At 43.7% G+C, this 16163-nt stretch overlaps 1 protein-coding gene across 1 annotated transcript in view; it reads right to left on the bottom strand.

Moving 5' to 3' along the window:
• Positions 1-16163, bottom strand: part of LOC111618125 (dachshund homolog 1-like) — a 56771-nt gene that overhangs the window by 19104 nt on the left and 21504 nt on the right. The window contains exons 3-8 of the mRNA XM_023359935.1: positions 15121-15382; positions 8226-8314; positions 5988-6146; positions 5704-5916; positions 1605-1688; positions 902-977 (exon numbers count right to left, since the gene is read on the bottom strand). Of these exons, the coding sequence (XP_023215703.1) occupies positions 902-977; positions 1605-1688; positions 5704-5916; positions 5988-6146; positions 8226-8314; positions 15121-15382 (883 nt within the window). The remainder of the gene's footprint in view (positions 1-901; positions 978-1604; positions 1689-5703; positions 5917-5987; positions 6147-8225; positions 8315-15120; positions 15383-16163) is intronic.

Raw genomic sequence — 16163 nt, 5'->3', positions numbered from 1 at the left:
CACTCATACAATTAATTCGATCCTTCCATGCATGACTTTAAATTAAAACTGGAAAAATGGTTGAAAAGACACCGTTTAAAATTACATTTGGGTACATTTCATTAATCATATAAGAACGAGGAACTGAAACACGATTCTCTTTCCATTCTGTTGTGTTTCATTAAAAGCACACAGACATGCAAATTACTGTTGTGCACTGAAGTGATAGAGACGGTGAACACGGCTATCTTCTGGTTTCCTCTATTAGGGTCGCTGCTACCCGTTAATTTGGTCTCATTTGTCTGACGATGTGGTGCCCCTGTGTCACCAGCAGGTCTCTCTCTCTCTCTCTCTCTTCCCTTCTTTATCTAATGTTTGTTCCTTCGACTTTATTCAAGATTTAGCGCTTAAGCAAATCCACAAAAACGTTGGCATTTCCGTCTCCCCCTTTTCCCCCATTGTTAACACCCAATCAACGTTTCTTCCCCCACTTTCTATCTAAAAGAAATTAAAGTAATTCTGCGCCCAATTGTTTGGGTGTTGTTGCAGTTTCTTTATAAATAATAATAATAATAATAATAATAATAATGATAACAATAAGCGAATTGCATAATGATGATAACAATAAGCGAATTGTATAATTGGATAAGAGTAAAGAAATTGAGGAAAATTTCTGTAGATTAAATTCTTTGTGGATATTAAAAATTCCCTCGAGGTTTTCATGGTCCCCGGTGGCGTTAGAAGAGGAGGAAGATAAAAAGAAAGTTAAACATCGGAAATTAAAGAAGCCACTGATTAACGCGAGAATCTAAGAAGCCGGGTAGACAAGTGGTTCGGACTATTATATGATGGATGGAGTTAGGTCGCAATGGGAGGCCTATCCCTATAAGGAACGATGTAATCCATCACTTTGCCAGCTTACATTAAGTGAAAGAAAGATGCGAAAAAACTCGACTTCTGCGTTTTACAATGTTCTGTGACGTCATCGGTGAAGTAAGCTGCAAAGACAAATCGAGAAGGGAACTCTGTCTACTTTATTAAACGATTTTAGCCGTTTTTTTCTTCCCCGTCTCCCCTCCTCCTCCTCCTCCTCCTTCTTCTTCTCTTTTTTTTTCTTATNTAGAGTCCGAGCGTAAGGTAAGGTCTTCCCTCCCGGAGGGACCGGTGCCAAAAAGGAAAGGAAAAGAGTCGAGCCCCGCGAGACGTCGTTTCGCCCTTTCGGGCGGGGGTTCGACCCGGGCCGGCATCTATCAGAATCGTTTTTCTGCCACGTCGCCCTCTCGCGGACCGGCGTTTAAACGTCGATCCATCACTCGACGCGTCCGACTTCCGCCGTCGACCCCGTTCGAACTCGCTGCGCTTAGCTATCGAAGGAACCCAACGGAGCGGAAATTATTCCCGAAGCGGAAAAAAGAGCGGTTTTCCGGTTTGATTTGAGTATTTTTTTAATTATCCCTCCCGCGAATATATTAAAAATCTTCTAATCTCGACCGAGAAATTTGGTTTCTAAGGGCAACCAGTTAGCGCGCGTTTAATTGTCATTCCGTCCCCCTTTTCGGAGATTTTTCTGATATATATTTTTTTTAATCACCCGAGGTATAGAAAGAAAAAAAGAAGAAACTCACTCCTTATTCTCTGTTCTTCCAGCAATTGTTTTTCCAAGTTTTCTCTCAGCTCTCTTTCTCTCATCACTTCCATCTTCAGTTCGGCTGAAAAAGACGAAGGAGTTGCCTTAAGACCCTTTTATTAACGCCTCCTAACTCTTCCCGAGTGAAGTTTGACGGCGTAAAATTATTATTATTATTATTATTGCGGCTAAAATCGGCGAACAAAATTTACGAAAATTTCCGGACGGGAAAATTTAAAATGGACGAAAGGGGTCGTAACTAGTAAAAAATCGCCGAGTAGACTACTATTTTTTAGTTGGGCCATCGCCCGAGTAAACTGATAAATGTGGGAAAATTTCGTGGAGTCTAAATTCTACTCTTAAATAATAATTAAGGAGTAATTTCGTTTATTTATCTTGTAAATATCGGGTTACTTTCGGGAGAGATTTTGGCGATTTTTCTTATATAATTCGTCTGGCAACACTAATCGACGATCTGTCGATTAGTGTTGCCAGGATTTCAAATTGAGCCTGAATATTCACAAATATTATTTTAGTTCTGATCAGATCGGAATGCCAAATGTAATTACGCGTTAACCCGAGAGATAAAATAAAAAAATATCCGTTTTCGATTCGTATTTAATTAAGACGCATTAACCAACATTTCTTCCAGAAAAACGACCGATTTGTAAAAGATCCGCCAGGAGTCGAATGCGGTGACCTACGATTTAGGGAAATATCCCCGATTCTGAGGTATTTTTCGAATAGAATAAGGGGCATTCAAAATTTACGAATGTTCGAGTATCACGAGACGTGGCGAACGTTTTACGATCGGTCTAAGTCTATCTTACCTGACATTTGTATTTGTTACGGTGCGAACAGATCATTCCAGTCACGCCGTCTAGGGGGCGTATTCGTATTACGTAAGCGTAACTAGCCTAGACATTTCCCCTTTAATTAAATGTGACGGCATCGGCCTACCTCCTCCGGACTCTGTAGATTTTTCTGTAGTAACAATTCGAAACGTCGAACATAAAATCGAGGAAGAAACGAAAACCAAAGCAGGAGATTTCCCTTTTCTTTCCCCAGAATGCTTACGTTATACTCGAATCTCGCACTTATTATCGTCGAGGAGTGATTTGTCTTCTTCCGATTCCTTCGCTTCGCCGGAAGTTGGGCGTGATTTCGAACCGAGAGTTTCGAATTAAGGAATGAATTAGCGAGAGTTTCTTTTTTAATCGCCGAACGGAAGTTAAATCCGGCGACCGGGAAAATTAAAAATTATTATTATTTTTTTTTTCTTTTTGGGCCGGACGAAGGCCGGTTCCCGGGGGAATATAGACAAATAGAAAGTGGCGGAGCGTTTGGAAGGGAGAAATTTTTCGTCGTCGGATATAAAAATTTACATTCGGCCATTCTCAGTCGTAAAACGGCGCTACGAAACTTCATAAACCGACGAGTCGCTAATTAAAGCGCCGTAGAAACTCCATAAATTACCGAGTGGCGACGGCGCAACTCTACCTTATAGAGCGAGCTCGGGTTAATCAGACGCTAAAATTTCTCGGGACTCGAACGCGAATCGCCACAAAAAAAAAAAAAAAGAAAGAAATGCCTTCTCGATCGCCTCCGACCCCCTCGTCTTCCTCCTCCCCCCATTCGGCCGCGGTTCCTTCCGGTAGTTTTTCACCCTGGAACCTTCCCTGTCGCTGTTTTCGATTCGGGACGGAAGGGGGCGTCGCTGTCTCTCTTATAATCCCGGGACGGAATTAATCTGGCCTAACGGCGCGACGCCCGACGGCTAGAAACGGTACTAAAAGAGTTTTCGGAAATGGAGATTCGGGAATGGCCGCTATGACGGAGCTAACGATGAATGGGAATGCGGGGTTTGTTTCCCGAATCTAAAACGGTCGAGCGATAGAGGAAGAAGAGAAAAAGAAAACAATTTTTCAAACACTACCGTTTATCTAATCGACGGGATACCCAGAATTCCCTTAACGGCGGGATCGGGAGGAGCATGCGCGGAGACGGTGGCGGACCCCCGATACCCCGATGATTGATGAGCCGTACGTGTCCCGGGGCGGGAAAAAGTGTCTATCTCCATGGCAACGGAGACACCACGTGCGGGCATTGTCGGTGTCTAAGCCGGAGTGACAATTGTATCGGTGTCGACTCGTCTAGCATGGGAATTAACTTAGTTTGCGGACCGGGGGAAAAGGGACGGTCGATGATGGATTATAGTTAACAGGACTTGCGAGACCTCCGCGCCATTTGTTAAAGTGCCGAGTCGCACCTTTCTCCGTTGTCCGCGGTACCCGAAACCCCCTTCTTCCGTCTATGGCGCGGGTTATAAGACTCCCCCGAGGTGGACCGGAAGAAGGGTCCACCTCGGCCCCTGCCCCCCCTGGACGGCAGGGGTGGACGATCGGAGGTGGAAGTGGCAATTTCCGAACCTCCGGGGATGGGTTTTCCGGTCGGACGACTTCGGCTCGGACGGGAGGGGAGGAAAGAGGGGTGGACGAGTCAAAGTGGGTAGTTAGTAGGGGGCGCGCGCCGGAGGGGGACGGCAGCGAAACGACGACATGAATTAGGAGCCGAAAGTGGTGCCGGGCGTGATTACGAACTCCGAGCAGGTGATTAGGGTCTTATCGCTACTTAACAGTGACTACACTTGTTAATGATTTACCGAGTGGAACAAGAAAATAAGTAACAAAGTCTTGGAAAAGTTGGCCCCCTCGCTCGCCCCCCCGACCTTTTGTTCGCCGCCACCTATCTCGTCGCGTCGTACATAATAGCGAGATAAGGAATTCTACCCCGCGCTACCGTAAACTTTTGCCACGGGCCTACCCCGGATCCTCCGCAGCGCGCGCTACCACCGTATACATTATACTCCTCATAAAACTGCAACGAACAGTCATTTAATCACACCGCCCGCTTTCCCTACGCCACTTCCATTCCTAATTAAGGAGCCTTTACTTTTATCTGCGAGTCTGCAGACTCGCTCAAGGATACTTTCCCCCCTTTTTTTCTCCTCGTTTTACGGTTCCAATCGCCAGATAAACACTCGTCTTTCCTTCCCATCGGTTTCGGTTTCCGTCCTTTTAAACGCCCCGGGATTCGCCCGATCTTTATCCCAGCTTATGAAGACGTCACGTCCGTCCGTCCGTCCGTAATCTCCGCCATCTTTATTTATTTATTCTTTCTCTCTCTCTCTCTCTCTCTTTCTCCCCTTTTTTACCTTTCGGGACCGGGTCGGGCGGGGGAGCGCCTCGTAAAATTGGGCGCGAGAATCCGAGGAGGAATAATTAATTAAAAGAACGGAAGGAAAGACTTAGGAGAAGAATTAATTAAACGGCGGTACGACCAGGGGATAAACAATTACTATCTACGGCGGAGGGAAAAATTTCGATAAACTTTATTAATGTTGATTAACTTTTAAATTTTCGGCATCTATTTATGTCCGCGCCCGTTTTCCTGGAGGGACACTCTCGCTTCTAGTATTTGCCAGACAAGATGTCGCGTAAGGAAAACGAAAATCACGCGCGCTGCTAAGCATAAAGCGCCACTTGGTCCTTCTTAACTTCGTCCCGGATAAATTCTTGTGATTTCAGAAATTAAATATTCATCAAGGTGGATCCGGTACATCTCGTCTTGAATATTAATTAGTAATAAAATGAGTTCCGCACGCCGAAGTTTGGGCATTTTTCCGCTCTTCGCCCGCTTTGCAACGAGCAAATAATGGGGACGGAGGTTTATTTTCGAGACGAAGATTCATACTCCTTTATTCATATCGGTAAACGGGAATATTGGGAAACGCTTTAATGACGTTATAAAGACTTCCGAAAAGAAAGTAACCAGTGTTCGCTTATAAATTAAGACCAGGCAAGAGGAGGAAGGGGGGGGGTGTGCACAAAGGCGACGGCGGCCATATTTATAAGCTCCACGTTTTATTATTAATGCTTTTCATATGTAGAAAGCGGCAGTCTTTTCGTCCCCCCCTCCTTCCGTCTTTCCCGTCGGCGGCTTTCTCGCTCACCGACGGGGTGAGCGAGAATTATACAACGCGCGACGATTTAATCGCGATTTATCTCCGCGGTTAATAAAGCGTCCAGACAAATTACCTTTCTCCACGCTGATCTGTCTGTCTTGTTGTCTGGCGTTGTCGGCGGCCACTTTGAGCAAACCCTGAATGTTTCTCAGGAGGGTCTCGATGGACGACACCACCTGACCCGTGGCCGTCATCCCGTCTACTTGCACGTGAGGATAGAAAAGGGCCTGGTTCGTCAGACGTTCCGAGTTTCCGGTGCTCGTCACGTCCGGATTGTCGCTGAAATCTGTAAAAAAAAAAGAGGTGTTAGTTGGGGTGGCCTTTGCCCGTAATCTGCACGTAATTGGATTTTTATACCTTGTTCTCTGTCGTCCTCTTCGTCGTCTTCGCTGTCGTTATAATCGTCTTCTTGACAATCGTTGTATGCCGTTTCGCTTCCGCTGTGTTCGCCCCCTCCTCTCCGACTGCTGTTCTGCGACAAGTTGAGTACGGGACTGTGACAGTTAACCGATGTACCTGCCATCAGAAATTGCTTTTCAAACGTTTTCACGTCGCTTTCCCGACGGAAAAGCGCCCCTAAAAGCGATTTTCACGCGCGGAAAACTCTCACGCCCGCGACAATAGAAATGGTTACGGGGGAGGGAGAACAGGAAAACACCGAGCGAAAGTAAGTGTAAAATGACGTAACGTAGTTACGGGCGCGAATTCGGTTACGGAAGATGGAAGAGAAGTTACGCGTAAATCGCAAAAGGTGGGGAAATTAATCGAACCAGCGATAACGAAGAAGGAAGCGATCAACAGGGCGGTCGCTTTATTCTATCAAATCGGATCAAAGTCTTTATTAAGACAAATCAAATATTTCCACTGACAAAGAAGTACGTTTTCTACTTTCTTACGAAAATTTATAAATAAAATGTCACGAGCTTCGAAATACTAAGGAAATTCGCAAAGTTTAAAGCGACGCGATCGGCGACGGCGAGACAAACGATTAAAGAGAAGAGACGAAACGGAGCGAGAAACGCGACTACAAATGGCGAGGAGCGAGAAAAGAAGACGGAACAGAAGGTTATTAAAATATTGGGCTCGAGAATGTAGAGGGGGAAAAGACAATCTGCTACGAGAGTTAAGAGGCAGATGGTAGTGTAAAGAGGGAAGAAGAAAATAGGACCTATCGGGTCTGGTAGCGCCGGCAAAACTCGCTAAGCGACTTCTATCGGATGGTAAAGGGGTCGGAGGGGAAACGACCGTTAGAGAGTGTCGCGGCGTCCACTTTACGTCATCTTAAATAAACAGGGAGGGGGACGAGATTCGCACGTTCCGCGTCGCGTGGTTATTAATCGCTTCCCGTTCCGGCCACCGAACGCGAATCCTTTTAAGTAATCTCTCGAGTATAATAGTAAAATGGCGACCAGATCTAAAGATCGGAATCGATTGCGGTCCGATCGATCTTCGTCTTCGATCCGATCGCGTTTTAAAAAACTGCCCTCTAGTAAGAGGAGGGAAAAGTAATTTCGCACGCGCGTCGTCGGAACAACATTTAAAAATCCCTTTAATTTGGGGAGTTCCGGAAACTGCACGTTACTCTTTCCGCCATTTTGGTTCGTACCCCGATCTATTTCGATGTCCGACAAAGAAGGGTTTTGAGTTAGATAAAGGCATTCTTAAACGATCGGGTACAGTATGTGTGAGGGGGAGATCCGTCACGTGCCAATAATAGAGCACCATTTCCGTTCCAGGCGGAAATCGAAACGGGAATCTTTCTCGATTGTTTCGATAGAAACAGCTTGTTGATCGCGCGATATTACTCCGCAGATTAAGGAGGCATATCCGCCAGGGCCCTATACTGGGGCCTACAACGATTTAATCGTTCGGTTACTTAGATACTCCGTATTAATATATTACGCCTTGGTGTTTGAAACGGGCCATTCTCTTGTGTTTGTAGCGTGAAGGTGAAGAAAGCGACGACACGTTTCATCCGGTTTTGTCAATTTTTAAATTAATAATAAGGGTAGGAATCTCGAGGAAGACAAGGAGAACGAGGTATTCTTCCGGGATCCACGTTGTTCTTAATTTATTTAAAGGCCCGTTTCGTTTAAAAAAAGAAATTGGAGGAGGGGCATAACTCGAGGAAGTCTTGGGATTCGTAACAGAGAAAGAAATAAGAGAGTTTTTACGTACTTACGATCGAGTTATCGCGATTATAAAATGATAAAAGGGCGCCTTTTTAAGGCCTTTCTCCGGCCTTAAACGTCCCGGTGTTTAATAGAAACGTTGGAAGTGTCTACCCGGATCCAATTGTTGCGCGCAGGTGGTAACCCGGCGCAACAATTGGATCTCGGGGGTGGCCAATAACGCTCCTAAATAGGACGAGTCGGAAAGAACATAATTAGTAGGTAACAATCGCAAGCGATTAATCTAAGCGAGGCGATATTTAGCGATGTAAAAAAGCGAGTAAAGGAAAGGGTTGTAAAACTCCAAACTGCCGAAGAGAAATGAGGAAAAAAAATAAGACTTTGAGAAGAAGAGATGAAGGGAAGGAGGGGGAGTTAATTAGAGAAACGAATGACAATACGTTTATTGTTTATGGGGACTTACCGTTCACGTATTGGTCTTTCACTCGGTGGCATTCTAAATTGTACAGACGTTCTTTGGCATCTAAATTGTCCACTCGATCATCGCGCACCCTGAAAATACAACAAGGGTATTTAACAAATAGGGAAATTTTTCCGGGATTTATTCGGGTGAGGGAAAGGGGGGGGAGAGAACCCGTGGCGTTTCTTAAACCCCGACGATTAATCGAACGGGCTTATAGAGAGAGTCGGCATTTGGGCTTTCGTGTCTTCTCTGTGGTGACGAATGGTGTCTTTCCGAGCAAAGCGTTGTTTATTTGTAATTAACAGGAGAGAAAATTAAATTTTAATTACGCTCGGACAGGTGAAAGATGACAGAACGGAGAAATGATACAGTGTTTGTATGTGGGACGTTAAAAGGTGTATGAAATATGATTTGTGGGTTATTAACAACGACGGGCTCTGGAGATGTCGGTGCTCGTTGAGATTCGCGGAATAAATGGCATTTCGACCCGTTTCTCCATATTATTAATAATAATAATATATTTCTCAGAAATTCCCTTGTAAAAAAAAAATATATATATGTATATATACACTCGGAACCTCTATCCGACGGGAAACCTGGCATTTTTTGACGGTCCAATTATTCTCGTTTTGCGTAACGAGCCACTTAAAAGCGTTTCTAATTAGTAAATTTCCACCCTTCTGCCGAGATTCGTAACTCTTTCCTGCCTTTAAAAGAAAGAAAAAAAAAAGACACTACCCCGGTAAACTTTTGTGACGTCACACACACCACGAGTGGTTTTATCCAGAGACGATTGGCGATTTCGGTAACCATGGCGACCCGCATGCCAGTGCATTAATTTGTAAAAACAATAGATATATCTAAACTCACTCATACAATTAATTCGATCCTTCCATGCATGACTTTAAATTAAAACTGGAAAAATGGTTGAAAAGACACCGTTTAAAATTACATTTGGGTACATTTCATTAATCATATAAGAACGAGGAACTGAAACACGATTCTCTTTCCATTCTGTTGTGTTTCATTAAAAGCACACAGACATGCAAATTACTGTTGTGCACTGAAGTGATAGAGACGGTGAACACGGCTATCTTCTGGTTTCCTCTATTAGGGTCGCTGCTACCCGTTAATTTGGTCTCATTTGTCTGACGATGTGGTGCCCCTGTGTCACCAGCAGGTCTCTCTCTCTCTCTCTCTCTTCCCTTCTTTATCTAATGTTTGTTCCTTCGACTTTATTCAAGATTTAGCGCTTAAGCAAATCCACAAAAACGTTGGCATTTCCGTCTCCCCCTTTTCCCCCATTGTTAACACCCAATCAACGTTTCTTCCCCCACTTTCTATCTAAAAGAAATTAAAGTAATTCTGCGCCCAATTGTTTGGGTGTTGTTGCAGTTTCTTTATAAATAATAATAATAATAATAATAATGATGGAATACATGCATTGTATGGATTTAATGATAATGATATGGAGTTTGTATCAAACATTTTTTCCTTTATATTTATTTCTACAGCGTTTTAACTACTCCAAAACTTTTATTTTAATAATAAATTCATTCCTAGAATTTGTAAATTTAAAAAATAATATACTAAACCAGAATTTATGCACACATTTTGACATAATTAATACTAAATAATTTTACGTATAATATGAAAAGTGTATAAAATATAATAAACTATACTAAAGTTTTGAAATACAAATATTATTTTCAATTTAAAATATAAAATTTTAAATTCTATCTAGTTTTAACTCAACTTATTCAGAGTTTATGTTTCTTTATATTCAAAATATTCTTTTCTATAACGTGATATTTCTTTAGAATAGAGATTTTTATCTGCATTTACGATTCTTCTCTATTTTCTCCTTCATAGGATGACGTGAATAAATACAATAACCTTGGGATGATAGCTGGATAACAAAACAAAGAAAACAGTTCGCTCTTATACAACGAATTGCTATGTAGGTTACACAGCGATTCTCTACGATATATCTAAGATATCAAGTATAAAAAGATTTTAAAAAACCTAGAAGAGTCGGAGAAGTACAGTACAATTGGACAAACAGAAATAGGCAATCTTTTCCCATTTCTATGGCTTCAACCGATCCAGTTTAANAATTATTATTATTATTATCGGGTGGGTCTTTCCACCGAGTTAATTTAGTGGCCGGTAGACAGATGGCGGCACGGTTAAGGAAGAGAGAAAAAAAAATATGGGGGAGGGTGAGAAAAAAAAGGAAACAAGTTGTTTACAGTAAACAAAACCGAAGGAGCTAACTCGGCGTAATCTCACCGGAAGTGACGTGGCCGCCGGTAAGCGATCGATAAAACGCGTGTCGTAGGTGAAAGTAGTGACGTTTCCGTCCCGGCAGCACGGCTGAGAGGTCCGTTTGTCAAATCAATTTATCAGGACATTAGCTTTTCTGTCCTACTCCATTTTGTCCCCCCCTCCTCCTCTCTGCTCCTTTCTCCACGGATTGTAGCAGTCGTTTTTTATTCTCCTTCTTCTTTTCTAAACCGGGATTTTCCTTTCTCGTTTTAAAAACTGTTTAATGGGAAATCGTTCCATGCTTCGGCAATCTTTTAGGATTTGCATGGTTCGTCGTTTTGTTCTTATAAATCTCTTTCTGTCTCTCTCTTTCTCTTTCTCTTTCTCTCCTCCTCCTCCTCCTCCTCTTCTCTACGACTTTCCTTCCATACTAAATATCCGTATTAATTTGATCTGGCCCCAATTTGATTTTCGTGTAGTCCGTAATCTAATTTACTTATCTTCTTGTGTAGCGACCAAGTGGTTTCGAATAGACTCGCAGGATGAAGGAGATTTAGAAAATGAGAGGTGACAACCCCATGCAGTCGACTTATGAGAAATGAGGACTGTTTGTTGCGGGACGATGCTAAACCATTGTTAAAGTTCATCCAGTGATAAAAGCCTAAAGAAACGATTCCAAACGTCCCGTCTTTATCCCTAGACTTAAATCAATTACGCGCGCTTAAAAAATTAAGTCGCGCCTCCTTCTTTTTTTTAAGCTTCCTACCCTCCTCCTCCTCCACCCGGCTCGGAGTTCGAAACACCGGCCCGAAGGAGGAGGAGGAGGAGGAGCGGCCATTTTAAATCGTTTCCGGGCATCTTTAATGGCGGATAAAAGCGTTTTATTGCGATTATTAAAGTCTAATTATATTCCAGTTGTAAAAATTTTTAATCGTAATTAGGTGAGCGTAAATTGGGGGAAGGGGTGGTGGCCCGTTCCTTCCTTCCTTCCTTCCCTCCCTCCTCCGTCCCCCCTACCCCGGTAGGGAATTTCTTAGGAGGGGGAGGGAGGAGATTCAAATATTGCGGTTTGCGCGATTAAAAAGAAGAGGGGGAAGTCGAGCGGGGAGGGAGGGAGGGAAACGTCGGTCGATATTTTTAGCACGGCGGGGGAGGCGAGGAGGAGTAGTAGTAGTAGTAGTAGTAGGCCTAATAATTCGCCACCACCGGTGATAATTCATAATTAGAGAAAATTAGCATTATAAAATTTGTCCTTTTGTTTGCCGATCTTTATCGACCGATTTTAATCTTGATCTATGGTCGTCTACTATTAACTAGCCTCATAAATAAACAAAGCGTAAAACTTCTGACTCTCCACTTTTTTCCCCCCTTTCTAACTACGTCACTGATTTTTCCGTTCCCCCTCTCTCTGGCCCCCTATTCCCGCGGTTAATTCGGACCCTGGGCGTGCGTTAAAAAAAGTCTCCCCCTTCCAGGTGTGACGTTTTTTAAATTTCTTAAGAGGGTGGACGACGTTTCGGTCCCCTATGCGGCGAGTTTACGCGTTAGCGCGTGGGAGCGGGAAGAGAGAGAGAAGAGGAGGGGGAGAAGGAAAAAAGCTACGACCCCACCGAAGCCAGGCAAGCTGTCACCATTTCTTCCCCTATTATTTTGTCGCTCCGGTTTGAGTGACGTCGGCAGTCGGATGCTTAATTACGGGGATTTAGAAACGTTGCAATCAGATCCGGAAGCACGTGGCAATGACACGTTGGCCGACAATAGGAAAACGAAATAGTGTGTGAGGTGGGTGAGGTATTGTCTTTAGAAAGACGGCACCTCACTCCCTCACTACTTTTCTATCGATTGAGACTGGAGTGATATCGGTGGGGTGAGACGGGGGAGTCAAAGAGATATTTTGTAATTGCGTTCATTCGGCGATCCAATCAATGGGGGTGTTTTCGTTGTTCCTTTGTTTTGGAGTCATTAAGCGACCGTCTGTGGCAAGACGGGAGACAATGGAGTAAGTGAACGCCGGTTAAATGAACTGTTCACATCTTCATTGTTTCGTAAGAAACAAATGTCAAAAGCAAATGGCTGGCCGATAATTGCGATGTTGCGAAAAACGGACATTTTTCACTTCAACCCCTGACAGCGGCAGATGGAAGGTGACGATATCTTCTTCGACGTTTTCTACACTTTTCCCTTTTCTACCCTCTCCTTTCGACCCGTCTTCCCTCTTCCTTTCTATCGTTACTTTCATTTTCCGGTCGCGGCTTTCGTTTGACGATTTAATTTGTGTTTTTTAAGCCGGCAAATCTTTTTATATCCTTATCGTCGTCGATTAATCGCGCCTCTCGCTCTCTCTCTCCCACCTCGCCTCAATTTGTATCTCTCTCTCTCTCTCTCTCGCTCTCTCGCTATCGTCGTTATCAACTCGTCTCCACATTAATTGGGATCTCGTTTCGAATTTTCGTTAAATCTCCCCGATCGATGCACGTGCCGGATCATTAGCTTAATCAATTTAGATATTGTATTCATCAAATTCATTATCGTATTAACATATTCTATCCGTCTTTATTATCTTCCTCCTCTCCGGAACCTAATCTCTTATAAACAATTATTACCTTGTTATCGATTCGTGTTTTATCGACTCCATCGTCATCGTCATCTTCCTCCCTCCTCTGACGAAAAATACTCGAAACTCTCCAATCCGCTTTCGTCATCTAAATAACCCCCCTTCCTTTTTCACTCACTCCCTTAAATTTCCAACCTACGCAGGCCCTAGAGAAATTCCAGCTTAAATGGGGCCTTTGCGCCTAATTTTAGAAAAGAATTGTGGGAAAGTCTGGTCGAATGACGTGGCCTGGAAGGGGGGAGGAGGGTAAGTTAAAACACTAGCCTAGATAATCATCAATTAAGTTCAATCATCGATAAATTCTCGGTATCGAGATGTAATTGTATCGAGGCACAAACCATTTATTTCTTTACCACCTGTCCTCTTCGTAAAAGTTAGAGGAGTGTCCCCTCCATCCCCGCTCCTGTCCCCACCTGGATATCGATTTACTGTTTCAGTCTGCAGGGTCGAAGGTCAGACGATGAGATGTAGATACATCATATATAAAGACGAGGGAAAACGTATCTTTAAGATTAAAATAGGAGGTAACATTACAGAGCTGAGGGGCAAACACCTGAGTGTCCGGCAGTAGGCGGGAACCGTAGGCCAGGAGCGAGATCAAGATTTACAGTGGTCAGTAGATAAGTGCAGGGGGGAAAACGTAGACTAGAATAAACCCGGCAAGGTCACCCGTGCGGAGAATTTACGATCGGAATCGTATTCGTTAAAGCGCGAAGAGGCACGCAGCTCGGCAGTTTAGCCCCCCCTTCTCTTTCGTTCGATTGTAAGCTCTGGTACATCAGGTAAAGAAGGGCGGTTCCCATCGCCGTCTATCCGAACCCGCGATTGTCTGCTGGGTGGATACAATGACAAAACAGATACAGAGAGCTCTAGGGTACTCCATTGTTTGCTTTATGAATTAGGGAGGCTCTGCTATCTCTCTCGATGGAAAGGTGAGTCTCTTTCACCCAAATGGAAGGGGGGGAGGGTGCAGACGACGTAATGCCCCGATAAACCGGCGTAAAATATGGTAAAGAATCGAAGGAAACTTAATAAAAAAAAAAAAAGGTTTATTCCAGGTGCGGAATGCCGAGGTAGTAATTTGTATGCGTAATTAGTCACGTGTGTGTGAAATATATCCACGTCCAGTCGGAAGATTTATGGGGCATATTAAAGAAAAAAAAAATTGGCTTTTATAATTGTTTATTCGCGCTTTATCGGGATTCATTTACTATTTTTTAATTTCGATAATAAAATCATCACCCGGTGGCATAAAGTCCCGTTTTTCTTTGTTTTTTTGCCCGACCTCTACGTAACCGGTAAACAAAACACTCATTAAACAATAGCAGAGACTCTATATAAATTTCCTACATGACAGCTAATTACAATCTTAAATTATTTTGGCAGAGAAGATCGTTTTTTCTCCGACCACTCTCATGCCATGCGATAATTACTAAAATGTTAAGTAAATTGCCTCCCTTCTAACTAAAATGCAAACAAAATGGACAGGACAGGATGTACTGTAAGTCGAGGAGATGGGAGACCATCTGTTCTACTTCCTGTATATCCCCCAGGTTACTACAAGCTGAACAGGTATATTGTTACAAGATGGGCAGGTGTAACACTAAGACCTTTTGTGTCGTCTAAACACGGTGCAAAACACAATGGCAAATGTCATTTAATGGTCTTTTCCCTTCTCATCTCTTTGGATCGTGCGGTCAAAAGATTATGCCAACTTCCCATTCCCATGGTTAAACAGTTAGGCGGGATTCACCTCATAACTACAGGGATTCATCCAACGGTGAAATTGATTCATCGAATCCGAACCCCCGGTCAACATCATCAATATTTATCGAATGGTTAAGTAGGCCCCCTTTCTCAAACCTCGTTCCGTGCAATTAATCCTCCTCTCCTCCCTTCGCCACCATTTCCTTTTCGTGTGTGTGTTTGTGTGTGTTTTCTATTATTATTATTATTAGATAACGCGCATTTCTATACCGAAAGATGGTGGTTTTATTGGTGTGTGTTACTCACCTGGACGACACGATGACGTCGTGGGTGGAACGTTCCTTATTCATCGACGAATCCGTCCTTCCGCCGGTCAGCTGATGACCGTGACCGTGACTAGTTGCGGATAACGGTAAACTGACGGGCACCATGCTGTTCGGATGAGAAGAAGGATGGTTAAGTGCCATGAACGGGATGGGACTTATGTGAGGTGGTGCACCTGCCGCGGTCGACGAGTGGTGACTGTATCCATTAGCGAGTAGACCGTGAGATTTATCAATTCTTTCGCCTAAAAAATGGGATTAGAACAACAATTACTTTTATTTTCTACAATAATTTCTTTCTTTATATTGTATATATTTAAGAAAGTTTGTCCGGATTTCGTCCGGGCGTATAAAACCGGATAGCATGTCTTTGGGAAATTAACGTGGTAGAGTTGGAAGTCTCGCGAAATCTCGTCATGCGAGACGAGAAAACTGCCATCCGGAACACCCTCCCATCGTCTTCTTGATGCACGCATCATTCGTTTTTACAGCTTCGGGTACCACGCGGGACGTACCCTGCTCGACTGAAATTACCACTGGCAACGTTTAATTGAATGACGGTTACGGCAGCGACCAAAACGTCCCCTGTTGAGGTTCGCGTGTCGCGTACGCACCGGGCGTGAAGTCTTTTTAATTACGTCTACGGACGCCATCTGTCCGGGCTCTCTCGAGATCCAATCTACTCTTAAAACGGGTCCCATTCCAACCAGATTCGTAATAAAATAAGGAACGAAAGATCGCCCGACTCCTATATATATATTTTCTACAATAAGTAAGCTTAAGAGGGTGTCGAGTTAACCCGAGACACCTGTCAACAACTACGAAAACACGCGGCCAGACGGGGGTACCACCCCCGAAACCCGACGTAGTAAGAGTAACAGTGTGGAAAAGCGAGTAATGGAAGTTGTCAGGCGATCCGGTACAGGCAGAGAGATGCGGTCAGAGTCGGATTTCTCTCGGTCGTTTATCTCTGTCAACCCCCCGGAGAGTACACAACAAGTGCCAGGAATCCGACAAAAAGGCGAG

This window comes from Centruroides sculpturatus, unplaced genomic scaffold (genome assembly GCF_000671375.1).
Source record: "Centruroides sculpturatus isolate CEXI.00-Female unplaced genomic scaffold, Cexi_2.0 scaffold146, whole genome shotgun sequence".
NCBI classification, from domain to species: Eukaryota; Metazoa; Arthropoda; class Arachnida; order Scorpiones; family Buthidae; genus Centruroides; species Centruroides sculpturatus.
Note: the sequence above shows the minus strand (reverse complement) of the source record. Positions and strands in the feature narration are given on the sequence as shown.